This window comes from Bufo gargarizans, chromosome 2, assembly GCF_014858855.1.
Source record: "Bufo gargarizans isolate SCDJY-AF-19 chromosome 2, ASM1485885v1, whole genome shotgun sequence".
NCBI classification, from domain to species: Eukaryota; Metazoa; Chordata; class Amphibia; order Anura; family Bufonidae; genus Bufo; species Bufo gargarizans.
In genome coordinates, this window is record NC_058081.1 from 194010101 (window position 1) to 194037461 (window position 27361).

General features: G+C 42.0%; 2 protein-coding genes across 2 annotated transcripts; both read left to right on the plus strand.

Annotated features, from left to right (window-relative positions):
* The first annotated feature begins 4245 nt into the window (after positions 1-4245).
* LOC122929706 (E3 SUMO-protein ligase ZBED1-like) lies at positions 4246-5867 on the plus strand. Its single transcript, XM_044283364.1, has 2 exons — positions 4246-5134; positions 5336-5867. Exons 1-2 carry the CDS (start codon positions 4436-4438, stop codon positions 5822-5824), a joined length of 1188 nt encoding a protein of 395 aa, XP_044139299.1. The 5' UTR covers positions 4246-4435; the 3' UTR covers positions 5825-5867.
* A 5462-nt stretch (positions 5868-11329) lies between these two features.
* LOXL1 (lysyl oxidase like 1) lies at positions 11330-26636 on the plus strand. Its single transcript, XM_044279843.1, has 7 exons — positions 11330-12770; positions 13136-13244; positions 16886-17023; positions 22363-22519; positions 22938-23033; positions 23129-23244; positions 24385-26636. The coding sequence occupies exons 1-7, from the start codon at positions 11828-11830 to the stop codon at positions 24389-24391; spliced, it is 1566 nt and encodes a 521-aa protein (XP_044135778.1). The 5' UTR covers positions 11330-11827; the 3' UTR covers positions 24392-26636.
* The last annotated feature ends 725 nt before the right edge of the window (positions 26637-27361 follow it).

The following is a 27361-nucleotide window of genomic DNA, read 5'->3' on the forward strand; positions in this document are numbered from 1 at the left end:
TTATATTTCTTTGGACGTTCTTCATGTAGTGGTGTAGGATGGCGTCCTTTGAAAATGCTGCATGTGGCCTTTTTCTTATACTCCTTAGTAACATGGCCTTTTCTTAGACAACTGAAACACACTTAGTTCTCAAGTACAAACCTTCTCCTTCAATTGTTGGCACTTGTGTATGGAGTAGTTCACTCCACAGAACATACACTTGAAGGTAGTCTGAAGATTTGTCAGTTCTGTCTCTCTACTGATCCCAGTAGTGACTTTGGACTTGCTCTCGTAGGTATTTGGACCTTTAGCTGCTGTGTTGGTTGCAAAGCTAGTTGCTCTTGTGCGTCTTATATCTCTTGCAGGCCTTTCTTCGAAGAATTTTAAGACGTAAGATGATGTTACTGGATTACATGCTTCCTTATTGACAAACTCAGAGAACTCTTTAAAACTTTGGAAGTTCTTGCCTAGATCAAACTGTTCAGTCACATAGTGATTCCATGTAGAAGCCACTTCTTCAGGTAGCCTGGCTAGCATCCTGTGGTTTTCTAGATAGTCGTTCAGTACCTCCAGTCCTTGAACATGTGGGATGGCATTGCTGCATGCTTGCAGGAAGTCACCATACCTTTTGGAGTCTGAAGTGTTCTTGATGACCTATTTTAGGCCAGTTATTCTCTAAAGGCTCTTTGTACTAAGAAAGGATGACCATATTTTGCATTCAATTTTTCCCAAGCTTGCTTTTAGGCTTCTTTGTCTTTTCTATAGAAGTTACCTTCAAGAACTTTCTTTGCTTCCCCACCAACATATCTCTGAAGGTATAATAACTTTTCGACTGAACTGAAGCAATGATGCTCAATGATCATTTCAAAACTTGCCTTCCACTCTATGAACTTCGGTACATCTCCTGAAAATACAGTAGGTTCCGGAATGGGAAGTCTAGCTAGGACTGTTCTCTGTGGTCTTGCTGGGACAATGGTTGTATCATTCTCCTGAGCATTGCCGTGGCATCTAGGAATAGAATCATCCTGTTCTATTTTCTCACTTAGTTCTGAATTAGGTGAGTCCCTTTCTTCTTCTTTTCTAGTAGAGATAGAGGGTAAATCCACACACCTTTTCCCTAACACTGGACTAGGCCTCTCTTTGTCTTTATGAGCAGGGATGGAAGGATAATGACTTATTTCCCCACTAAGTGCTGGAGATTTACTTCCATTCTCCTGGGAGTATGTAGGAAAGCAGGAGTCTGCTTCTTCACTTAGTACAGATTTGAACCTATGACATCATTTCTGCTGCAAAATTCCTCTATTACTCCTACTATCACTACATTCAAATTTATTGCAAGTAAGCCAGGAGCCAGGAGTCCAGCCGTACCCAGGTAGGAGACACCGTTGACACAATTATCACCACCCTATAGAGACAGTATAGGCCATTACACCACTCTGGAATTCCTAATCTGGGACGTGCGTTATAACACCTTGGAAGGGTGCTGGGGTAGTACCCTGAACACAGCTGCAATTGGCGTCATGACAAATACAGAACTTTAAATACCCGTATCCTGGCCACTGCACATATACTGGACATTAGGGCTGTCGAATATAATCGATGCAGCGATGCATCGCGATTCGACCCCCGGTGATTCTGCATCGATGCGGTTGCTTTAAATAATCGATGCATGTTGATGACGTCAGCGTCGCGTCCGCCGTGCAGCCGAGTCGGAAAAAAGTTTTTGGGCGCCTTCTTTCCCGCCTCCCGCCTCCCGCCGACGTGTCAGAGGGGGTGGCCACAACATTGAGTGAGCCAGGTCTGACTGAGTGAGGAGGAGCCGGAGGCGTGGTTTCCGGCTTTCCGCGCATCTCCGGCTCCCAGTCAGACACTCAGAAGCAGGCGGCAGTGCGGACGTGCGGTGGCTGGCGGCGAGGTGAGTTTTGTCACCTATGAGTATGTAATATCTACCTCCAAAGCGCCTGCCAGTGCTGCCACCTACACAGCATATACACCTACCGCCTGCCACCTACACAGCTCATATTGCCGCTTCTCATACCTTTGCCGCCCGCGCCATGTTTCTTCTTTATTTTTTTTCGGTTGTGTCTCTCTTATTCTTCCCCTCCGTCTACAGTGGACGGAACTTTAGGTTCCGGGTCTATGAAAGGCGGTCAAACAGCGGCCCCTAGTGGCCAGTCTGGGAATGTCTACATTTATCTCACACTATTCAGGAGATTGCTCCCAGCAGGAGGTGATCCGATTCCACACTGACAACTCTCAGCTAAGGGCAGGGATCTGAAACTGCTGGGGTGTCAGATTTACTGACAGTTACTGATCCTGCACCATCAGAGCCCCTTCACAGTTCACACGTGTATCAGACTCAGTCCCTACTGAGAGGATGGTTATTGTGGATACAATGTAGCATACACAGGATCTATCAACCTGAAACCTCCAGGACTAACATACTGATGGTCTCTCAGGTTCTTTCACACTTGCGTTTTTCTTTTCCGGCATAGAGTTCCGTCCTAGGAGCTCAATACCGGAAAAGAACTGACCAGTTTTATCCTAATGCATTCTGAATGGAGAGCAATCCGTTCAGGAGGCATCAGTTCAGTCCCTCTTACGTTTTTTGACCGGAGAGAATACCGCAGCATGCTACAATTTTCTCTCCTGCCAAAAATCCTGAACACTTGCCGGATCCAGCTTTAAACTTATATTGAAATGTATTAGTGCCAGATCCGGCATTAAAATTGCTGTATTGACGGATCCGTTCTTCCGATCTGCGCAGACCTTTAAATCTGTGAAAAAAATAAACACCGGATCCGTTTTTCCAGATGACACCGGAGAGACAGATCCGGTATTTCAATGCATTTGTCAGACGGATCCGCCTGACAAATGCATCCGTTTGCGTCCAGATTGCCGGAATCCTCTGACGCAAGTGTGAAAGTAGCATTAAGCACAGCCTCGAGCACCAATGTAAACTCTCTACCGCCGCCTACCAGCTAGAAATGACTGGGCCCCATAGCAAAAAAAATTTATGGGCCCCCCGGTGGTGACCTCTATGAACCTTGTAAAGAAACCAAGACAATGGGGACACGGGACATAGCGTTCTGTAGCAGTTACATCTGACTCCGGTCCCCGAGGGGCCCAAAGGCACCAGCATTATAAATGGCACATGGCATGTGCCATTTATAATGCTGGTGCCTTTGGGCCCCTCGGGGACCGGAGTCAGATGTAACTGCTACAGAAAGCTATGTCCCGTATCCCCATTGTCTTGGTTTCTTTACAAGGTTCATAGAGGTCACCACCGGGGGGCCCATAAATTTTTTTTGCTATGGGGCCCAGTCATTTCTAGCTACGCCCCTGCGCAGGTGCCACGTGTCAGCCAGACTCTGCCACCTTGTTGTGACAGGTAGGTGACCATCACACAGATACACCACTCACAGAGACTGCAGCTGGTCACTGCCTGTTATTACCGTACCTAAAAAAAAAATTGTGTCACCTCACCTGTCCGTTGTTCCTCACTCCTCAGGCTCAGTCCAGTCCACCACAGGCAGGAGGAGAATCGCTCCACCACCAGCAGCCAGCAGTGTTACTTTTTCTGTTGATCTCGTGGCAGGCTTTAGACTTAGTCACTCAAATTCAAGACTTGTGTCATCCCTACTCACAAATTCACATAGATGCCTGGCATGCATTGCATTTGCTAGTAAATAAAAATGGCAGAAGTAGAACAAAAGGAACGAGAGATAAAAAATGCACCTAGCTTTTTAAAAGCAAACATCTGGGAACATTTAGGCTTTTATGAAAAAAGTAGGAAGCACGAATTGGACAAGTCATACGCTGTGTGTAAAATCTGTCACACAAAAATTTAATATCTAGGGAATACTACTAATCTGAGAAACCACGTCAGCCGTTTTCACCCAGAAATGCTAAAACCTACCACCTACCACCACCACCACCACCAAGGAAATGAACCCAGATCAGCCAAGAATTGATGCAATGTTACAGTCAACTTTGCCGCCCAACTCTGAAAAGGTAAAGAGAATAACAAAAGCTGTGGCAGCTTTCATAGCGAAGGACCTGCGCCCTTACTCTGTTGTGGAAAACAGTGGGTTTCGCTACCTTTTGAAGACGATAGAGCCGCGTTACAAGATCCCGTCACGAAGTCACTTTACAGAAAACGTCATACCTGCACTCTACCACGAAACCAAAGCTAAGATAATTGCATCAATGAGCCAAGCAAGTCGAGTCGCAATAACAGTGTGATTCCTGGACTTCAGTCACGACAGAGTCTTATGTTACAATAACAGCACATTACGTTAGTAAGGACTGGCAGATTTTGTCGCATGTACTGCAAACGAGAGCCATTTATGAGTCTCACACGGGTGCTCATCTGGCAGAGCTACTTTCTCATGTTGTGGAAGAATGGCAGCTGTCCGATAAATCTGTAGTGCTTGTGACCGACAACGCGTCAAACATGATAGTTGCAGCTCAAGTTGGAAAATTCCCCCATGTGAAATGCTTCGCCCATACACTGAATCTTGCATCCCAGCGAGCGTTGAAAGTGGCCACTCTCTCTAGGCTTCTTGGCAGAGTACGTCGGATATCCACATTCTTTCACCGCAGCACTAGAGCAAGCCACTGTCTAAAAGAGAAACAGAAATGTCTTGGCCTGAAGAATCATAAGCTGATAACTGATGTGGCAACAAGATGGAACAGTGCATACGACATGGTCGAGAGGTTCTTGGAACAACAACCTGCAGTCTGTGCCACCTTGCTGTCTCCAGAAGTCAGAAGAGGAGAGTCCGATCTCTGCACTCTAAACGAAACAGATGTGTCAAATGCAGAGGACGCCGTGAGTGCATTAAAGCCAATGAAGGATGCAACCATGCTGATGTCAGAAGAGCGCAATCCAACAGTTTCTCTCATTGCCCCTATAAATGCACAACTTCTCCAGAGCATGACAGACACGATGGGAGACACACCCATGATCCATGAGATCAAGAATTCTATTAGAACAGATCTCCAGAAGAGGTACAGCAGTGAGGCCGAGAAGAAGATCCTTCATACAGCCTCTGCACTGGATCCTCGCTTTAAGGGACTGCCTTTCATCCTCACAGATGAAGAAAGATTGGAGATATTTAAAGGAGTCACTGAGGAAGCTGCATCCTTGGAGGTAATTAAATTAATTTGAAGAATTCCATCATGTTTCTTCTTGAAACGACAGTAGCACTACCACGCTTCTGAATCTGATGCGGTGCGGGAACTGTACTGTCCGTTTCCTGTGCTTTTTCATCACCCCATCAGAATCAAAGGCATTGACATTTGTGTTTTTACTTATTGTTTTTTTTTCCGTTTCTTTTTTGTTCAAACACAGATTACATCAGATGAGAGTGAGAGGACACAAGAGGATCATCAAGTGCCTAGAAGAAAACAAACTCTGGAAGAAGAGGACAGTTCACCCATCGAAGACAACCATTCTGAATCTCCACCATCTCCTCCCAAAAAGGCCAGATCGCTGCTCGTGAGTTTGCTGGGACAGTCTTTCACTGACACTGAAGGTACAATAGAACCCAAAAAGACCCCCTATGCCAAGGCTGAAGAGGAAATGGAAAACTATTGTAAAGCCCCACCTCTGCCTCTCACTGAGGACCCTTTGAACTGGTGGCGTGAGCATGAGGTCATATTTCCCCTCCTTTCTCGGCTGTCAAAGCAATACTTGTGTATCCCAGGTACAAGCGTGTCTGCAGAGCGGGTTTTCTCCACTGCAGGAGATGTGGTAACTGCAAAAAGAAGCGCCCTCAAACCAGACCATGTAGATCAATTGGTGTTCTTACAGAAAAATCTACATGTTCCAAAATGCTGAGCAGTGTTTTTAATTTTATAGATTTTGTTTATAGCATTGTCTCTGCCACTGAAATTTTTTATTTCTCTGTCTCCCCTGCCAGTGCCAGACTCCCCTTTTCCCTTCCCCTCCCCTTTTCCCCCTTCCCCTTCCCTTCCTCCCCTTCCCTCCCCCTTCCCTTTTTCCTCCCCTTTCCCTTTTTCCTCCCCACCCCTCCCTCACGACGAGTTACTCCAACTCCATCCCTGTCATTGTCAACAAGACCAGTTACTTAACGGTTAACGCCAGTTATGCCACTCTCGTCCTCAACGGAACGCACTCAGTCACTGTGACTGACTGACTGGTGGGGTGCCGTCGTGGCACTGGCAGTCAGACTGGCAGTGACCGCCTGCAGGTGACTGGCAGTGGTCGGCAGGTCGTGGCAATTGCAAACGATCAATGAATGTAACATTTTGTTATAATATGTATATTTGTAATTGTATAATATCATATATTCTAAGTTCACTGTGATGATTAATCAGAATATATGATATTATTCTAGCTTTTAGCAGCACTGGAGTGGAGAGGAGATGGAGAATGGTTTTCTATTATGCGACTGTCCGTCCGATCCATTTTGTATTTTTACACTGACGTGTTTTTTGGTGTTTTCCCAATGTGTCTGTCATGCTCTGTGAATTTCTGACTCTGTTTAGGGGTTTAACCTTCAACCAAAAGAATTCTGTATTTAATTCCAGACAACTGACGCCCGCCAAGCCACCAGAGGAAGGCAAATCCTTGAAAGAATAAATTGAAACTTAAAACCTGGAGTAAATCTTTATTGGATCACACAAATACACATTCACACAAACCAAAAAAACACACACCGACCTTCTGACATGTCTGATTATGGTGGCTGTGCCACCTTGCCCGTCCTGTGGCCTGCCCTTTACCATTATGATTCAGTGAGGAGGATGTGTGTTTATTTTTTTTCTGGTATTCTGTGGTGTGTGTTTGTGATCCCATAAAGATTTGTCCAAGGTTTTCAGATTCAGTTGAAAATGTATTCTGTCAAGGATTTTCCAGCTTCCTCTAATGGTGGCATGGCTTGGCTTCAGTTGATGTATCGTGGTAGAGTGCTTGCTGAGTGCTCAGTGCAGGTAACGTTTTCTGTAAAGTGACAACTCTGAGAGCTTATAGCACTGATCTAGACGTACTACCCATCTAGTGGTGGTGCTGGTGGTGGTGGTGCTGGTGGTGGTGGTGGTGGTGCTGGTGGTGGTGCTGGTGCTGGTGGTGGTGCTGGTGGTGGTGCTGGTGGTGGTGCTGCTCCTGCTGCCAAAACAATCACGGTGAACCAGGAAGTTCTGCAACACAGACAACTTGAACACACTGTGTGACAGACAGTTCCTGACTGGCAAACATCACAGTGAGTGAACCTATAACACAGTCACCGTCACACTGACTGTGTTATAGGTTCACTGACTCACTGTGATGTTTTACAGTCAGGAACTGAAGTGCTCCTTTTTTTGTAGGTACTGTTTAATATTATATAATATATAATATATATTATATGGTAAAACTATTGTAAAACTTATAAACTAACTGCACCAGCCAGGCCAGCACAACAGTTTAATGTTACAGAGACACTGACAGTACTGTTTTAAATAAATACTGTTGTCTGCTGCACTGTTTTGTTCATTCAGACTTTGCTATATGATATGCAGGGAACTTGGTATGATTTGTTTAAATAGCAGATACAAATAAATATTTTTGTGCAATTTCTGACTGATTGAATTAATTTTTTGATGTAAAATTGAAAAACAAGGGGACTTGGGTAATAATCTTGATGCATCGTGATGCATCGCCGAATCGAATCGAATCGTGGACTTGATAATCGTAATCGCATCGAATCGTGAGACGAGTGAAGATGCGCAGCCCTACTGGACATACAGGGGCAAATATATATGTATATATTATAAAACATATATATCTATATATGCATAATACCCCTTCCCTCTAAATACATCCTTTCAAGTTATTACTTAAGTTGCCCCCTCTGAACCCTCTCCAGCTCTGCTATGTCTGCCTTGTTCACAGGAGCCCAGAACTGTACACAGTACTCCATGTGTGGTCTGACTAGTGATTTGAAAAAGTGTCAGGGAGCCTCCATGCTCCCACCCTTATCTACATCTACCCCATAGAGTGCCTGCTCAGTGAGCAGCAAACTCTTTTCCAAATTGCCTACGCTTCTCAGTGTCAAAAGTCACTTGTTTAGATACACAATGTGTGATTCCAAATTAGTAATTTGCTCACATTTTGAACAAAGATATGCACCCTCAAACGGCTGCTCCAGGACTCCATACATTTGACAAGATGTGCACTGGACTGCGCTGTCAATAATGGAACACATACTAATGGGGATTACATAAGAAAAGAGAAGGAAAAAAAAATACAATAATACAGTGCAGTGAAAAGCAACTGACTAAGGCCTCATGCACACGACTGTTGTGCTTTTTGCGGTCTGCAAACCGCAAATCTGCAAAACACGGATGGCATCCGTGTGCGTTCCGCAATTTTGCAGAACGCCACAGACAGCCTTTAATATAACTGCCTATTCTTGTCTGCAAAGCAGTGCTGTCCGCATATTTTGCGGCCCCATTGAAGTGAATGGGTCCGCATCCGAGCCGCCAAAACTGAGGCTCAGGTGCGGACCAAAACAACGGCCGTGTGCATGAGGCCTTACTGTAGTCCCCTCCTAAAATCGCTAAATCTCAAATCACTTAATCTAAAGTCATACACTTAATACAATCACACACTTGAACTCAAAGACGCCAACGTCCACAAACTTGTGTTGTTTGACTGCTTGTATAAGTGCTGCTCCCAAACAACTTCAAACCAGACTGATTTTTTTTCCCCTCTGGATTATATTTTTGCAGATCGGATGCAAACCCACTCATTTCAATAGCGCTTCAAAATATGCAGACAGCACACATTGTGCTGAATGAAGGAAGGAACCGGCACTCCTTTGTACTGCAATTATATCAGGTTTATTCGCCACTCATAGAAGAGGTGGCGTGCGTTTCGGCACATGCAAGTGCCTTTATCAAAACAATTCAACTATCATTCAAGCATCCAGAGTGACGTCCGCTAACCGCGCACCCATACCTTCACGCAGTGCCGCCCGACTATTCGTAACCAGCACACATTGTACTGTCCACATCCGTATGTCTATTCTGTGGCCCAGTAAAAAAAAAATAGAACATGTCCTATTCTTGTCTATTTTCCAGTCAAGGATAGGACTTTTCTACAGAAGTGAAAAAAAGAAAGTGGCATGCACTCATCCAGGATATGTTTTTTTGAGGATCCGCGATTTGCAGCTCAAAAAACACAGCCATGTGCATGAATGACCGTTACATAAAATAGACAACAGACTTCAGTTTGTCCCCTGTTGATAAATAACGGCAAAAATCTCTGAACACAGCGACATAACTAGGAGTAATGTTATATTAGGTAGGTTGTAAGGCTCTGTTAACATCTGTGTTTGGCTATTTTCATTGTTCTGCTCTGTCACTGGAGCAGAACAATGATAATAATGGAAGTGTCACATACAAGGACACTATTGGCTTTAATGGGATTTGTGAGACTAAGGCCTCTTTCACACGGGCGTCATGTTTTTTGCCCGGATAAGAGGCGGGTGCGTTGCGGGAAAATGCGCGATTTTTCCGCGCGAGTGCAAAACATTGTCATGCGTTTTGCACTCGCGTGAGAAAAATCACGCATGTTTGGTACCCAGACCCGAACTTCTTCACAGAAGTTCGGGTCTGGGATTGATGTTCTGAAGATTGTATTATTTTCCCTTATAACATGGTTATAAGGGAAAATAATAGCATTCTGAATACAGAATGCTTAGTATAATAGTGCTGGAAGGGTTAAAAATAATAAAAAAGTTAACTCACCTTCTCCTCTTGTTAGCGTAGATGCCTGTCTGTTCTTTAGCTGTGGACTGAATGACCTGAGGTGATGTCAGATCACATGCTCCAATCACATGGTCCATCACCATGGTGATGGAGCATGTGATCTGACGTCATCAAAGGTCCTTCAGCCACAGCTAAAGAACAGACCGGCCTCTACGCGAACAAGAGGAGAAGGTGAGTTAACTTTTTTATTATTTTTAACCCTTCCAGCACTATTATACTAAGCATTCTGTATTCAGAATGCTATTATTTTCCCTTATAACCATGTTATAAGGGAAAATAATACAGTGAATAGACTGTCACCTAGAACCCATGCGTGAAAATCGCACCGCATCCGCACTTGCTTGCGGATGCATGCGATTTTCACGCAACCCCATTCATTTCTATAGGGCCTGCGTTACGTGAAAAACGCACAAAGAGGAGCATGCTGCATAAGTGATGCGTGAAAATCACCGCTCGTGTGCACAGCCCCATAGAAATGAATGGGTCAGGATTCAGTGCGGGTGCAATGCGTTCACCGCACGCATCGCACCCGCACGGAAAACTCGCCCGTGTGAAAGGGGCCTAATGCCTCATTCACGCGTCAGTGTTCGGTCAGTGATTTCCATCAGTGATTTTGATAAAAAACCAGGTGCCACTCTAAACACAGAACAGATGCAGATCTTTCCCTAATTCCTTTTGGCTGTGGCGGCTCCAATCCTGGTTTTGGCTCCCAATCCCTGATGGAAATAAGGCAGAAAAATGACAGAGAGAAGACAAATGTTCTTGTTCAGGGGGAACCCATTTAAATGTTTGGTATAGGACCCTAACTTTTCTAGTTACACCCAGAGCAGTTCTTACTGACTCTCATATGCTCACCATGCTTCTAACACTTCAGAAATAGGGAACTAATAATGACTGACAACTATTTTGCTGATAAAGGTGCAGGTCTCAGCGGTGGGACCCGCACCTAGAAGACAATGGGGGCATATCCTAGCGATATGCCCCTATTGTTCATGATGAGACAACACAGTGCAGAGTAGAGAAAGAAAGAAAAAACTATGAAATTCTGGAAAACCCCTTTAAAAAGCTGTATTGTAGCCGGGACACTGTACAGTCAGGGAGGATGGAGTGGGTTAATGTAAGAGATTGCAGTCCACTATACATTGTAGCTTGTAGACTAAAGTGGATTAAAGCAGGAAGCCTGCATACTTGTCTCCTCCAGCCCACAACATTGTAGACAGGTCACTGTAAATTCAGGGAGGCTGGAGCCAGTTCACCATATTCTGCTCACTCACTACAGTCTTCTATATATGTAGCTTTAATTATTTTTTTTCTAAAAGTTTATTAAAACACATGGAGTTATCCTCATTAAGAATGGCATGAAGCACTCCATTCTTGCCTGGTCAGTAGAGAAGGAACTGCATTACCTCCTTTTACCTCCTTCATTCTAGTCTCCATGTTGTGTAACTAGGGATAAGAGGGGGGAGAGCTGGGCTGCATAGCACCGACAAGTAAAAGTTTGGGAAGGGGCAGTGATGAAGGAAAGGAGGGCGGAGAGAGGGGAAAGTGGAAGAGAGGGGGAAAAACAGGAAGTTATAGGAGAAATGGATACAGAGAAAGGATGGAGTGACGGAGGAGTAAGATAAGGAGGAGGAGGACACAGGACCTGACCAGACAGCAAGGTTCAGTAAGTCACTGGCAGACATGAACAGAATAATGGGACCTGGGAAACAAAGAATGTGACTATTAACTCCTCCTGTGCTGGAGAGTTTAAGAAGCTTCTTACCTGACTGCATCATTTTTTTGACCTGTAGTCAGTTACTGGTCTTCATGACAGGAACCTACAGCTGGCTATCTCTGACCACTTCTGCTTTACTTCTGCACTGATTCCGCTTAGAGTTTCAGATTTACTAAGAACTTTTTTCCCTTAACTCCTTTCAAGCCAGAAAACTCCAGTGACCGCTGTGTGTGCTCACCAAAATGTCTGTGTTCATGTGAACATTGAAGACAAGCTTCCCTCATTTTACCTGTTTAGCTTGGCACCTCACTGCCACATTCCTCAATTTATCACCAAAGAGAGGACACCAACATGGATTTGCTAGCTCAACTATGTCTATGTCTGTCAGGACTTTCCTTGTGCCTGAGTCAGGATGGGGCAGGCTGGGGACAAATGATCCAGTGGGAAGAAAGTGGAAGACATTATCGGCTGCTGAATTCAGGGTCTGAATACCAGGCTGCAGGAGAGGGCACAGGAGGAACTAGGGTTATATTGGATGGAGGTCGAAGTGGTGTGGATCTCCGCCGCCAAGCACCCACCATACCACGCACTGGATCTCAGACAGTCAGGGGCAATGCTCGTCACCCATTTGGTTTTGGACAAGTGCCAAATAATTGGCAAGAGGGAAGTGAAACAGCCAGCACAGGTCGTTTTATTCCTTCCGCAGGTGCTGGAAGAGGAGGGGGTACTAGAACACGTCAATCGTCATCCCAGAATTCTGTAGGACAGTCTTTTGTCCCAAGACCACAGCCTCCCTTTGTGCCTCAGCCCGAATATAACCCTCAGGCGTATGAAGAGAGCTATGGTTATTCTAGAGGTGGGGGTAGTTATGCTGCACAACCTCCTTGGGGAGGAGGTTATGAAGATTTCTATGAGGAGCCTTCACCACCTTTTGCACAACCACCGTATTTTGCTCCCCCAGTTTTGCCCCCTCGGCAGTCGGCTCCAGTTAATCCAGTTGTCCCCCAAGATGGACTTGACAGGCGCTTTGCTCACAGTCTTTTCAGGGGAGGTGATATCCCTGTAGAAAGTGACCCAGTAAACCCAGTAGCAGGTGGAGGTGGTGATGCAAGGCTGCCACCATATGGTGGAGTAAATCAGGGAGAGGGATACTATGGTGCACAAAGGCCAGATTATTTTCAACCACAAAACCGTCCAGCTAGTACTCCGAGCAATGGCGGCGAATCACAGATCGGACAACAAGGAAGAGCCAGTGCTGGGAGCGTTTTTCGTGGTGGTGCTCAGAGTCGTAGAGGTGAGTTAACTGCAAGTGTCTACTCAAATGATTAGTTCTAAAGCTTGCAAAATGTAGAGGTTTACATATTGTGCCTGGGGGTGGGGGGTGCTGAAGAGTGTGATGGGGATCTAGCACTTCTGTACATTATACAGAAAGCCTATTATTAGGCACTATGTAATACACCATTTCCCCTGTGGGGACACTGTAGGTGCATTAAACATTTGTTGAGGGGTTCCAAGGGAGATTACACATGATCAATAGGGGTGAAAGCAGTCAAATCTTCTATAATCTGCTTATTGTTTTGGGACCTTTCTAATAAAAATTGATTGTCCTACTAAGTTTTTATTGTCCTCGAATAATAATAAATCTGTTTTCTGTTCTAGGGCTTCCTGATTTGGTTCCTGATCCAAACTATGTTCAGGCTGCAACCTTTGTCCAGAGAGCTCATCTGTATTCCCTTCGATGTGCAGCAGAGGAGCGTTGCCTTTCGAGGTTTCTACCACAAAAATATGTTCAAGAACACAAATTGCTATCTGGTGTACGTCTAGTGGTTGCAGGATCTTAGATGATCATTTACTAGAGACCTCTAGCAGAAAAGCCTGCTACATTAAAAAGGTCTTTCATTTTCAAAGCATGCTTTGGAAAATGGAAGCATAAATGAATTACTTCCCCCATGTCCAGCAACAAAATCCACTTTTAGTATAGGTGGGATTCTACTGATGTGCACTAGAACACGGAGATTCAGTGTGGTCACCTTTACTAGAAGGTCTTTTGCTACAAAACCGCTTTGTAGGGTGCTTCTTTGGTATTGTTTGTGTTAAGGAGTCAGGACCAAATAATACAAAGGTTTCCCTTTAATCCAAATGTTTCTTTATGTACTAATTCAGGCAAGCTCAACCTGCGGCCCTCCAGCTGTTGCAAAACTACAACTCCCATCATTCCCTGACAGCCTACAGCTATCATCCTACAGAAGGGCATTGTGGGAGTTGTAGTTTTACAACAGCTGGAGGGCCGCAGGTTGAGCATCCCTGTACTAATTGATTCCAGTGATCAAATTTAAATGCAAACATGGACTTAGACCTACCAACTGTGCTGAAACCTCTCACCTTTGATCTCCCTAACAACATGCATGTTAAAAGATTAGACCATGAAAAATATTCCTATGCAGTGAATAGGGTATTTCAAGAGAAGTATTATTGCAATTTACATGCAATAAAAATATTGTTCGGTTTTTAATGTACATTACATTTTCTCCCTTCTGTTTATTCTTGTGCTTCACCTCCTGCATTCAATGGTGAACTAACATGCTCAGTAGCATCCTTGCTTGTCCCCTTTCAGGGCTGGCATAGAGAAGCAGTCAGGACACCTTTCTTTCATTCCATCCCTTCTTCTAAATGCATAGAAATATGTATCTGTATCTCTCCCTAGACAGCGGAGAAGAAAACTGTAGGGGTATTAGATACCATATGTACCCCTCGGGCTGTACTGTATGTGAAGGACTATTTTATATGCAGAGGAGGAAGGGATTAGTAAGAGCTAATTGTAGTGCATCCTGGGGGATGCAGGTGCTTGATTGCCTCATGAGCTACTGCCCACCCACAGAAAGGAAAGGCAGTCTTCCAGTTAAGCAGATTGGTGAGTAAACAATAGTTTAAAACTTGTGGGATAAGCCCTTTAAGAGAGAAGCAATGGGGGGTTGTCAGATAACTCTGGTGCCACTTGTTGCTGTGGAAAACAATAGAAAATTAGCTAACAGAGTTGTCCCTGTCCCCTGCCTCAAACTAATTTGTCAAAAGTGATCCCCGTTTCAGACTCACTGATGCTAAGTTCACATCAGAGTTGGGTTTTCTGTATTTCTGCTCCATCAGAGTAGTAGAGGCACCTGCTGTTTTACACAGCAGACACCAGATGGCATAGTCCGTGATCAGCGATAAACTCCATAACAGACTTTTAACCCCTCATATTCCATTGTGAATTGTGATCACAGAATCTGAGCAGTCAATTACTGGGAGACCTATACTCACGAGAACTGTTCGGTTTCTATGGCAGCCTGGGGCCTTCTGAAGGATCCGAGGCCTGACATAGCAAAGCTCCTACCAGAACCGGGCAGGGATTGATAGGTACGTAGTGAATATGTTTCCATACACATGAGGCAGAGACTGACCATTGAATTTCTGCTGCAGATGTGCTGTTGTCGGTGCAGCAGATCTGCACAAGGATTAGTCTCATTGTTATTTAATGGGTCTAATCTAATCCTCAGTGTATCCCTCTGAAATAAGTAGTATGTAGATTTTTGTCCACCCCCAGATAAAAACCCCTTTGATGTGCATGGGAGGTGCCTTGACTTTGGATTTTATGTGAATTTTTGTAGTGGAATCTCTGCTGCGTGAATTGGTCTAGTCAGTTGTAGCAGTTTGTGACAATGTTTGCCAGGATGTTTGTGTTTTGTTTGCTTCTAAACGTTTAGCATTTGGCTGCCACAAGTGTGCTTGCTCCATTATGTTTTTCCTTTTTAGGTAAAGGAATTCCTAAATTGCTTGGAAAATGCCTATGGGAATCATTGTATGTCATTTCAAACTACGAGATTGAGGCAATGCTTATGAACTCATTTGCTGACAATATTCAAGACAGATAGGAACAGTTGAAGTACAGTTACTATTTGTCCTCTTCCATCAATTACCGATTAGTAATTAACATATCTATAACCATTTATGTTTAAAGAAAAACGCCCCCGCAGTCAAACATCCATCCCCATCAGACTGCCCCCTTAGCTATGGATGGAGGATGAGTTTAAATCTTGTCACAACTCCTTTAAGATATGTATGTATCTTCTGATTTACAAAAGCTGGACATACACATTAGATCTATGGTGAGCAATCCCACTGATTTTGGTGGGTTTGGCCATCCATCAATGACGAACATTTGTAATGCGCTTTTCTCACGTAGGGGACTCAAGGAGCAGGGTTGGTTGTGTAGCTAGGCCGACTCCCTAGGGAGTCAGTGGCTCCCACATAGGCATTCATCCCCAATATGGAACACTTACTAGGGTCAGTTTCATAGGAAGCCAATTTACTTATTTGTATATTTTTGGAGTACGGGAGGAAACCAGAGTACCCAGAGGAAACCCACGTAAACATGGGGAGAATATACAAAATCTAATGTGTATGGGCCCTCCCAACTCTCCCCTGATGGCAGATATTTCTGACAACTGCCTGCTCGTCAGTGGAGGTAAGAGCATTTACATGCAGCAATCATCTCCACTGCTTGTTGATTGGTGGCCCCTTTACACAGGGCAATTATCGAGAACAAGCATTCATATGAACATTCGTTCCCAATAATTGGCCCGATAATAGTCTAGTGCAAATGTGTCTTTAGACTGTGGATCGTATTGGGAATATCATGTACATTTTTGCAGCAAGTTGAGCCCATTTCGATAAACACCCTTAATAACGGAGTTCACTAGGATAAAAAAGTGTCTGCTTTCTTCTAGAATTCTAGTGCAGTTTACACCAAAACACATGAGTACATTCTTTGCACCATATCTATCAAGTGTTAAACACTTTTATAGTCTTTTTTTGAACTGAAAAACAAGAGGTGTGGTTTAGTAGGACAGGGGCGTGTTTTGTCAGAAAAGGGGAGTGGCTTAATATTTACCAAATTGTACAATTTGTAGCATGATTCTGGTGTAAAGTTAAACCTGGTATAAGCTAAGACCTGACAGTGTAAATGAGCGCCACATTTATTATCCAGCATCAGCCACTGTGATAAATCTGGCACATATTTATAGACTTAGTTTACACTGTCTAAGAAAGGATTAGTAAATAGTAACATAGTAACATAGTACATAAGGCCGAAAAAAAGACATTTGTCCATCCAGTTCGGCCTGTTTTCCTGCAAGTTTTTTTCCAGAGGAAGGCAAAAAAAAAAAAAAACTGTGAGGTAGAAGCCAATTTTCCCCACTTTAGGGGAATAAGAAATTCCTTCCCGACTCCAATCAGGCAATCAGAATAACTCCCTGAATCAACGACCCCTCTCTAGTAGCTATAGCCTGTAATATTAGTACTCTCCAGAAATACATCCATTGTATATGACTTATTTTCACTACTCCTGTTTTCTTTATACTCTCTTTTCAGCTCTGCATATGCGGCAGATTCTTCAGATTATGATGTTAGAGTTCTGCTTCGCTTCCCACAAAGAGTGAAGAACCAGGGAACTGCAGATTTCTTGCCTACAAGACCCCGCGAGACATGGGAGTGGCACAGCTGCCATCAGTGAGTGCAACAAAGTTATTAGTAGATTGCGTCTAAATTGTCCACTTACTCATGCATTTAAAGGGCCACTAAACCCTAAAAAAAACAAGGAAAGTTTGTCTTTAGCTCATTTCTCATGTACATCTGCAAACTGCTGGAGAAAGTAGTTAAAAGGATATCTTGCAGTCAGAGAAGTGTCTTCTTCCTCTCAACCCCTCCATCTTTGGCTGGGGACTGACTCTCATGCTCAGTCAAAACAGGAAGTTCGAAAAGAGGTGGGGATTAAGGGGGTTTTTCAGGCATAATTACTTTTTATCTAATGCCTGCCTCTCGGAACAAAACAAATCATACTTAAAGAAGAACTTCCCCCAAAAAATGTTAATTCACTGATCTGCTAGAAAGGTACATGATGTAATCTTTAGTGAATGTAATCTTCTCATCAGTGACTGTATTTGTGAGCTATCCCCTCCCTTCTGATCCTCAGCTGTGTCATGTGACCAACTCTTTGATCTCCAACTGACAAAGGACAGGAAGTCAGTTACTTCTCTATTCATTCCTATGAGACTGACATTGCGGCTCCATAGGAATTCATAAAGAAACTGGCTTCCTGTCCACACCTAAGATGCTTTATGATTTGGAGAGTCTGACTGCTGGTCACATGACGCAGCCGAGAAGCAGAAGGGAGAAGGTGCCGGATTTAAACACTCTGGAGACTAGGACATGGACACAATCGAAGCAGCGTAATGCCAATATACTTCAATGAACACCCAAAGCACTGCAAAGGCACTGGAAATTGCAAAACTTAGCTTCTAACAAAACGTCCTCCTGTATGTGTGCAGATATACTATACAGTACCAGGGCACTGAAGCTACAGAAAGTGCTGCATAGCTATTCCAGCTACCTAAGTGTCAGGTTTCCCTATTTAGGCAGGAAGGATTTTTCATATCTGTCCTGGCAAATCTGACCTTCATCAGTATTCGAGAAGATGGATTACAGGTGACCCTTACATTGTGCAAGTAACCCAGCTTTCCCATGATCATGAAAGACAAATCTGTCTAGCTATGGCACTGTTTGGGAGTAGGGGGAGAGATTAATTTAGGTAAGCTTAGTATTTAGCAATCTGTATTACACCTTGAATAACAAATCTGTCTAGCTATACTACAGTATGGAGGATTTGTCACTGGGATTCTAACTCAGCTTTTCCAGCTAGGTATTCTACAATACTGGGGATTTACCAATTCATAAACAGGCTGGTGTGGCATTCTGCAGTCTGGGAAAGCTGGGTAACAATCTCTGTGGTACAGTGATGCAAGCATATTAGTTATATAAAATACACACAATGTTGTCCTGATAAGCTGTGTGCATCTATCATATGGTACTAGGGCAACATAATATGTTGTCACCAATTCAGCTGCACAGTCTTCTCCAGGGCCCTGAACAACAAGCTGGTCAAGGTATATGAAGGAATTTATCACTACATAACTAGGCACATTTGGACTTTGGCAGTCTCGAAAATCTGGGTAACAACCTCTGTAGAGATATAATGGAGGCCACACTTGGTACTTACATTCTGTATACACTATACCCATGAACAAAATATCAGGCCAACTATAAGTATATACCATAAGGCATACCTCCATATGCTTTCTAAAGCTGCTGAGAGGCAAATTGACACAAAATGGCCACGTTCACTGTGTAGACAAAAATTATCCAGCCTAAACCCAGATGCTTCCTCCTAAACTTCCTGGCTCACGTGCGCTAGCATAAGAAGGGGGGAGGGGGGAGGAGAGGGTGAGAAGTCATGGCTGCAGCCTGAGAAAAGAGTTCACTGATTTTTTATTTATTTTTTTCTATGTGTTTGGCCAGCATTATTAAAATTGAATGATCCATCTGTCAAAAAGGATAAGTTATTTCATGTTTATTGGACTAATTGCTGATCACTCATCTTATTCATCATCACTATGAATTATAATCTATTCTCATGTAAAGTAGAATACAGAACTTTGACCTCACATCTCTGTCAGACTGTGTATGCATACACCCTATTGGCATGTGATCCAGTTGCCAATTTATTTATATATTTTCAGGAGAAATAAGAGGAATGACACAAGTAGTTGCTAAAGATGCTCCAGAGTTCTTAATTTTTAAAAAATACAAATATTTTCTGACAGAACTCACAGTCCCTCCTTAAACCCTTCAGGACCCAGCGATTTTATGTTTTTGTGTTTTGTTTTTGACTCCCTACCTTCCCAGAGCCATATTTATTTTTATTTTTCCGTTCACATAGCCGTATGAGGCCTTATTCATACCACTTTGGATTGTGTATGACTTTTTGATCACTTTTTATAAAAGCTAAAGACCCCATAGCCCTAAATCAGGTACAAACATCACACACCAAAATAAATACAGACCCTGTAACAAATATGAGTATTGAGACTGAGAATTGCACCCAGCATACAAGACAAGAGAAGTGGTACTGTGCAGTGTCCATATTTACAGAATAAGAGCACATACTGAAAATTACACTCAGTATACAGGACAAGAGAAGTGTTACTGTGCAGTGTCAATATATACAGAATAAGAGGAGATACTGAAAATTACACTCAGTATACAGGACAAGAGAAGTGGTACTGTGCAGTGTCAATATATATACAGAATAAGAGGAGATACTGAGAATTACACCCAGTATACAGGACAGGAGAAGTAATACTGTACATTATCCATATATACAGAATAAGAACAGATACTCAGATACTGAGAATTACACCCAGTATACAGGACAGGATAAGTCGTACTGTGCAGTGTCCATACATAGAGAACGAGATCAGATACTGAGAATTACACCCAGTATACAGGACAAGAGAATTAGTACTGTGCAGTATATATATATATATATATATATATATACAGAATAAGAACTGATACTCAGATACTGAGAATTACACCCAGTATACAAGACAGGAGAAGTGGTACTGTGCAGTGTCCATATATACAGAATAAGAGCAGATACTAAGAAATGCTCATTGATTGGGTAATCTGATCATTTGTGCGTACATAAAATTTGTTGTTTACCGGCTGCAGATTGTGCTGTGTAAACACAATCTGCTGTCCACAAACAACGAGTCAGTATGAGAAAGAGCGATTGCATTAGCGATCGCTCCTCCCCATACTCTGGAGGAGATCGTTTTATGTAAATACAGCGGTCTCCTCCACCAGTGAGCAGCAGATTGTCGGGAAGGAACGTTTCCTTCCCGATAATCTGCTGCGCTGTCGTCCTATTTTAAGGGACATTTACGACCAGCATACAGGACAGGAGAAGTGGTCCTGTGCAGTGTCCTTTCTATACAGGACAAAAGAAGTCATAGTGTGCAGTCTTAAGGTATATTACAGATCAACAGCAGATAGCCAGCATATATCACACACATACATAAACACACACCACTTACACAGATGTTTCACAGCTTCTCCTTCTGAGTAGAGAGCAGTCTTGATGCTCCTGTAACTTGAAGACCTGTGATAAAGTCATGTGAACTGGTTATGTGACCTCTTTAGGTCCTTAACCCCTTAAGGACTGGTCCAAATTTATTTAGTGTTTTTGTTTTTTACTCCTTGCTTTCCCAGAACCATAACTTTTTTTTATTTTTTTTATTCACATAACCATATGAGGGCTTATTTTTTGAGGGACAAGTTGTCCTTTTCTCATTGCACCATTTAATTTATTTTATTTTCCATTATATTGGAACTCCACCAAAGTTTTATGGGTTTTGTGCTTACAGCAATCCATATGTGGTAAAACTGACCTTTTATTTTCATTCTACGGGTCAGTTTGATTACAGCAATATCACATTTATATATTTTTCTTGTGTTTTAATACTTAAAAAAGCATGAAAATTTGAAAAATAAATACAAATTTTCTTTTCAGAGCCATATTCTGACCCCCATAACTTTTTATATTTATGTCTACGAAGCTTTCTGAGGACTTATTTTTTGCTGGACGATCTTTCCTATCATTTTGGAGTGTATATGACTTTTTGATCACTTTTTAATCAATTTTTTGGGAGGTGAATCAACAGAAAAAAAAATTATGAAGAATTAGCTTTCATCGCACGGGATAAATATGTTTATATTTTAATAGTTTGGCCATTTTCGGATGCGGCGATGCCAATGACCTTTTCAGATATCTAAAAAATTTTTTTTATAAACTTAACATAACATAACATGAGATCTTATGATCACTTCTCCCAGAGACCGCAATGACTTAACATTGCATCCTATAGGAGATTCACAGTGTTCCTATGGGGCCCTGTCACAGAGGTTCCATTGGAAATTTGCTGCGGCAGACCTCAGAGCCTTCAGAATGCCTGAGGCTGCCATAGCAACTGAACGACTCCCTCAATCTCAGTGTTGGGGAACTGTTTCGGCCCAGGGAGCACATCATTTATGGAATCTCACCACTCAGATGCTGTGGTCGCAATTGACCATGGCATCTGAGGGTTAAATATCTGTGGTGGGCATTGTCATGGACATTGACTCCAGGTGTCTTCTGCGCTATGCGCTCGCTCAGCTCCTGAGCGGTTGCCATCTTAGAAGTACGGACATCTGCCATACATGTTTTTGCTGCAATTTACTGCCAAACTGCATTATACAATATTAATCACAGATGCAGATTTGTGTAGGGCTGTGCATTAAAACAAGACTGAAGGCTTAATTGTGGCCACTTGGAGTCCTGTGAAAACAGTTCCTGAGGTTTCCCTGGATCCAACCGGCCCACTGGCATTTCTCCCAGTATAATGTATAGCCAATCCATACCTGTTTGAAGCCAATCAGTCTATGAGTATGAATTCTGGAGTGTGGGAGAAACCTGGGGGAAAGCCACATGAGAACATGGAGAACATGCAAACTGAATGCAGATGCTGGCCTTGGTCAGAGCAACACAAATAAATACATGTGTGTCTGTCAGCACATTCACATTGCTGACAGATTCCACTTACCAACCACTAGAATTCTTAAAGCAGCTGTGGATGAGAATTGATTATACTTCATGATGGAGCTCAAGATCAGTAATGCGTGCTTACTTCATGTTGTAGTATGTATATGTGTATATATATATATATATATCTATATATATATATATATATATATATATATATATATATATAATATATTATTAAAGTGCCATTCATTCCATAGAGCTGTACATATGATAAGGGATATACATACATAATACAGGCAATTTCACTAAGCATGACCCAATCGAGTTACAAACTGGTACAGAAGGTACATACTGGTACATATATCTGAATTGCATAAGTTGTATAAATTTAACAGGAGAAAATTGACTTTAAAGTTGTCTATTCCAGACACTATCACAGTATGGATGAATTCAGTCATTATGATCTATTGGATGCCACAACAGGACGGAAAGTGGCAGAGGGACATAAGGCCAGCTTCTGTTTGGAGGACACCACATGTGACTTTGGAAACCTCAAGAGATATGCATGCACCTCTCATACTCAGGTGAGTGACGTTAATGCAGATTTACTAAGACTTGTGTTTCCTATACTATTCTTAGTCTAAAATCCATTGGAGTAAAATATGTTGAATTTATGAAAAGGCTTATTTTAGTAAATTTGTTGGGCCATGATTGGCCCATTCATTTCCTGCTAAGCTCCATCTCTTTTCTTGCCACTTCTGAAAATTGAGAAGTGTAAAAAATGATCGAATATGGAGTGCACCATAATTTGCAACTTTTTATGCCATAAAAGTGGTGTAAACCATTTAATAAATCATCCCCCATGTCCTGTGTTTCCAGGATCTTTGGCAAATAGTTATATTACCTCAAAATTATTTGCTAAAAGGTTATTTCCTTTTGATATTAGTTTTCCCATTCTCTCATACATTGCCCATACAGTGACGATGTGTGTCTCTCATTCAGGGTCTAAGTCCTGGCTGTTATGACACATACAATGCAGACATTGACTGTCAGTGGATTGATATAACAGAAGTAAAACCAGGAAACTATATACTTAAGGTAAGTTAACTAAAATTAATCTTGTTATAGCTTTTATTTGAGACAGTTGTTTTACATGTGTATACATGTGTTAATCAATATTTCTTGCCTCCTAGGTAGTAGTCAATCCCAAGTACAGCGTTTTGGAGTCTGATTTCACCAATAACGTGGTGCGGTGCAATATCCACTATACTGGAAGATATGTGTCAGCCACTAATTGCCGAATCACACAGTAAGAATCCCATTAGACGTTCTCTGTATTTATTGTCATTACCTCTTTTATTAATGTCATCCCTATCTTTGGCTGTATTGTTCACACCTAAGTATTCATTGTCACCATCACTTTCTGCTCATACTGAATGTGTACACAGTACTTATTCAAGATAAAAGCAACAACCAGCATATAATAACCATTCCTGTCAAGTAAAGCCATTCTTACATCCTTATACCATGTAATTGCTTAGGAATTCTGTTTAGACACAATAACAGTGTTTGTCTTTGAGAAATACAGTATACAGTATATTATATAAAATGATTATAAAGTCTAAAGGTGGCCATACACATTAGATGAACATCGGCCGAATATGTCAATTTCAGTGGGACCGATCAAACATCCAAGACTATGGAGGTGTCCGAACTCTCCCCCAATGCCATCTTCATAACAAGATTTTAAAATTTTTATTCTTGTTTCATTATTTAAATAATTTTTGCATCCTATTTTGCAGTAATAGATGGGGCTGTATTTTTATGCCATTTTTATTTTTGTCATTTTTGTTTTTATTTTTATATCCAGGGAAAAGTAAAAAAAAAAAAGTCTGAAAATAGTCTGTTTTCACATTTTTTACTTTAATTTTTAGTAGCACATAGTGCAACAAAAATTTGTTTTTATAAATTTTTTCCCCTCTCCATAATGATTATTTTGATATGGGGACATATAGTTTACGGTTTCCAGGGGCATTGGTTGGAGCTGCAGTATGGACTAATGGCCAACATTTTTATAGTCTATGGGCAGTATAGAAATGGTTAACATGCTCAGTCCTTTGCTCTCTGGGGAGATACCACTCCAAGAGGTTTCTTCTCCTTCCCTATTGAGAATGCGTGTTCTCAGCCTAGACAATCATGTACAGTATGTATAGGGGTGGTCGGGGCAGCTATAAGCTGACAGGCATCTAAAGTTTACTGGCCACCTTTAAGACTTTTGAAGAGGTTTCCTACATTTTACCTGGGATTCATCAAAAAATGAAACCTTACCGCTGTCTGAAACGCAAACAGGATTCAGAATATGTTCTTAGTATTGTCTGTGGCTAAACCTGTTTTTGTTTTCCATCACTGTACATTTTTCTTATTTTTCTTGTATTTTTTCTTTTCAAAGGTTCTGAGCAAGATTCTTAAGGAAATTATTGTGCATAGGAATTTTGGGAATCCTATGCCATTCTCACAAGCACTCGAGCATTCTTATTAATACTTTTGTGAAACCCCCTCACTTTTTATACCCATTAAATAAATTCTATTACCTCCCTCCACGTAAATTCATCTGCTAGAAATGTGTGGTTTCTTTTGACAAATATTACAAAGCATTTGTGTGTTTTTTTTTTTTTTAAGTATATAACCTTAACACAATATAGCAAGTAATAAGACATGCAAATCTTTTTGGGCATTCTTACATTAAAGAGGTATTCTGGGGTGAAATAAAAAAAAAAATGTCCAGGAAGGTTAAACATAAAGATACATTTATCTCATTGTCCCCACCACTGCTATTCTGCTGCTGCTGCTGTCTCTGCTGCTCCCCACTTCCTGGTCCTGTCTTGGCCACAGGAAATGGTTGAAAATGCCCACTTAGTCACTGCGGCCAGTAATAGTATCAAGTATTGATGTGTATGTTTTACTATTTTATAAAACATATAGTTATTTTTCCCAAGTCACTGTATAGTTTCTAGCAGTAAAGATGCCTGGGAGAGGTGAATAATGAAAACTAAAGCCTGTTTAGTTTAGTGACCAATGGGAAATTATAGGTAGAACAGGAAGATACCCCAAGCAGAGAACTGAGAAAGAGAGCATTGTATAAAAGAGGAGTTGCTTGCGACAGCTACAAGTATTGGTTAAAGGGGTTCTCTCAATATTAGGGTATGACCACACAGCGCGGTCATGATGCGCTTGGGCCGTGGCCAGCTGCGGTCAAAAACCGTGCGGCCAATTAGGCCACAGCTGCCTGATATTTAACTAACGAAGACTACACTATTTAGGTGGTCTGAATTCGTAAAGGCTTCATGGCACCTTCAATACTGTGCGTGAATTAAGAATTCAGACTGTCTAGCCCAAGGATGCACAACTTTTTCTTCCTGGGGGCCACAAAGTCAGACTGAACCAATCGGGGGCTAAATATAAAACTTAAAGGGGTATTACCAACTGAAATACTATATTTATGGCATATTGAGCATACAGTATATTCCATAAATGTCTGGTTGTCAGCAGCCACAAGACATAGATATACATGTCTGTTACCAGTTGGTTGGGGGACGCACAGAATGGTATCAGGGCCGCATGTTGCCCCCGGACTGCAAGTTGTGCACCCCTGGCTTAAACAGTGCGGTCTTTATTAGTTAACTTAGTTAATCTTGAACGCAGCTGGTTGTGACCCAAACGAATCACTACTGCTCTGTGTGGTCATGGTAAAATATGATAATAGGATATATAGGTACCATCACTTTCTGATCTTTATGATAAAGGAGTTGCATATCTGTTTAGGCACTACAGCTCCTTTACAGGGGACTGCAAGACGTCTTTGTTGAAGTGAATGTTTCCGTGCTGCAGTTACCTGCACAGCGGGTAGATGAGAGTGGAAGTGCTATTATGCAAGGAACTGTAGCGCAGCCCCGTTCACTGAATTGAATGAAGCACAACCAGTCCTCTGCAGGGCAAGTGAACTGGAACACCACTCCAAGGAGTTGTACCTTCTGGGATCAAAATGTTTTGTAATATCCTAGTGATATACCATATTATATGAAAGGATTACTAAAGATAAAGATAATGAGCAATATCACTTCTTTTACCTCTATTTGCAGTTTAGATGATTAATCTTACTACTGTTAACAAGAAGTTTAGAGATGTCTCAGTGAATTAAAGGCAATCTGTCACCCCCAAGTGCAATTAAGTCCAGTACTGCATGATTAGTACAGCTTGTGCTAAGTCTGGATCTCTAATTTGTATGTTGCTACCCCCTCCCACATTCCCCTGCTGTGCACCTCCAAACCAGCTCTGCAGTACTTTGACAGTCCTTCTGAGCTGCTGGCACAAAATAGAGAGGATGACCTCCTGAGCTCCTCGTGATGTATTCCAGGGTGGCTTTGTGGGAACACACTGGGGAAAGAGTGGGGAGTATCAACATAAATATTAGCAATTAAAACTCAGCGCAAGCAGTACTCATGTAGTAATGCTCTTAATTGCTCTTGGGGAAGGTGACAGAATCCTTAAAAAAAAAAGTAAACTGAAATAGTATTTTACCTAAGGGAAAGGTTGTTGCAGATATTGTTCTCCGTTACCCTGAAACGGCTGCTGCTGTTGTATACAGTTACTGTAAATTTATCTCAAGGTATACTATTACAATAAGACATTGCATTAAAGACAGTGGTTTATGAATTTTCTTTTAACCTGTATGTGTAGCAAAGTTAAACATTTTTAGCATTCCAAATTGGTAGGTTCAAGAGTTCAAAATTCTTGTTACTTAATAGTTACATTTACAATTTAGACTTATAGAACTTTTTATATAAACTACTATTTAAAAGGTGAATCATTTAGAAAATGTTACAACTTCCATGATAAATAATTTGATATAATAAAAGTCATAAAATGAATAGAGAATATAACTAAGGCTACTTTCACACTACTGTTAATATTTTCTGGTATTGAGATCCATTATAGGGTCTCAATACCAGAAAAAAAAAAACGCTTCAGTTTTGTCCCCATTCATTGTCAATGGGGACAAAATGTAACTGAACCGCATGCTGCGGTTTGCTTTCCGTTCTGGGATGCGGAGCAAGACCCACAATGCAAGTCAACCGGGACGGATCAGTTTTCTCTGACACAATCTGACATGATAGAAAACAGATCTGTCCCCCATTGACTTTCAATTGAGTTCGTGACGGATCCGTCTTGGGTATGTTAAAGATAATACAACCGGATCCGTTCATAACGGATGCAGACGGTTGTATTATCAGTAACGGAATTGATTTTGCTGAACCATGACAGATCCAGCAAAAACGCTAGTGTGAAAGTAGCCTAATGCCTCTTTCACACGGGCGAGATTTCCGCGCAGGTGCAATGCCTGAGGTGAACGCATTGCACCCGCACTG

Bases quoted from the DNA above. Each gene is read 5' to 3' on its own strand.
- LOC122929706 (XM_044283364.1), top strand. From the start codon at position 4,436: ATGATAGTTGCAGCTCAAGTTGGAAAATTCCCCCATGTGAAATGCTTC. The intron at 5,135-5,335 runs GTAATTAAATTA...GTTCAAACACAG, and splicing joins AGGAAGCTGCATCCTTGGAG to ATTACATCAGATGAGAGTGA.
- LOXL1 (XM_044279843.1), top strand. From the start codon at position 11,828: ATGGATTTGCTAGCTCAACTATGTCTATGTCTGTCAGGACTTTCCTTG. The intron at 12,771-13,135 runs GTGAGTTAACTG...TTTCTGTTCTAG, and splicing joins TGGTGCTCAGAGTCGTAGAG to GGCTTCCTGATTTGGTTCCT. The intron at 17,024-22,362 runs GTGAGTGCAACA...TGTCTATTCCAG, and splicing joins GAGTGGCACAGCTGCCATCA to ACACTATCACAGTATGGATG.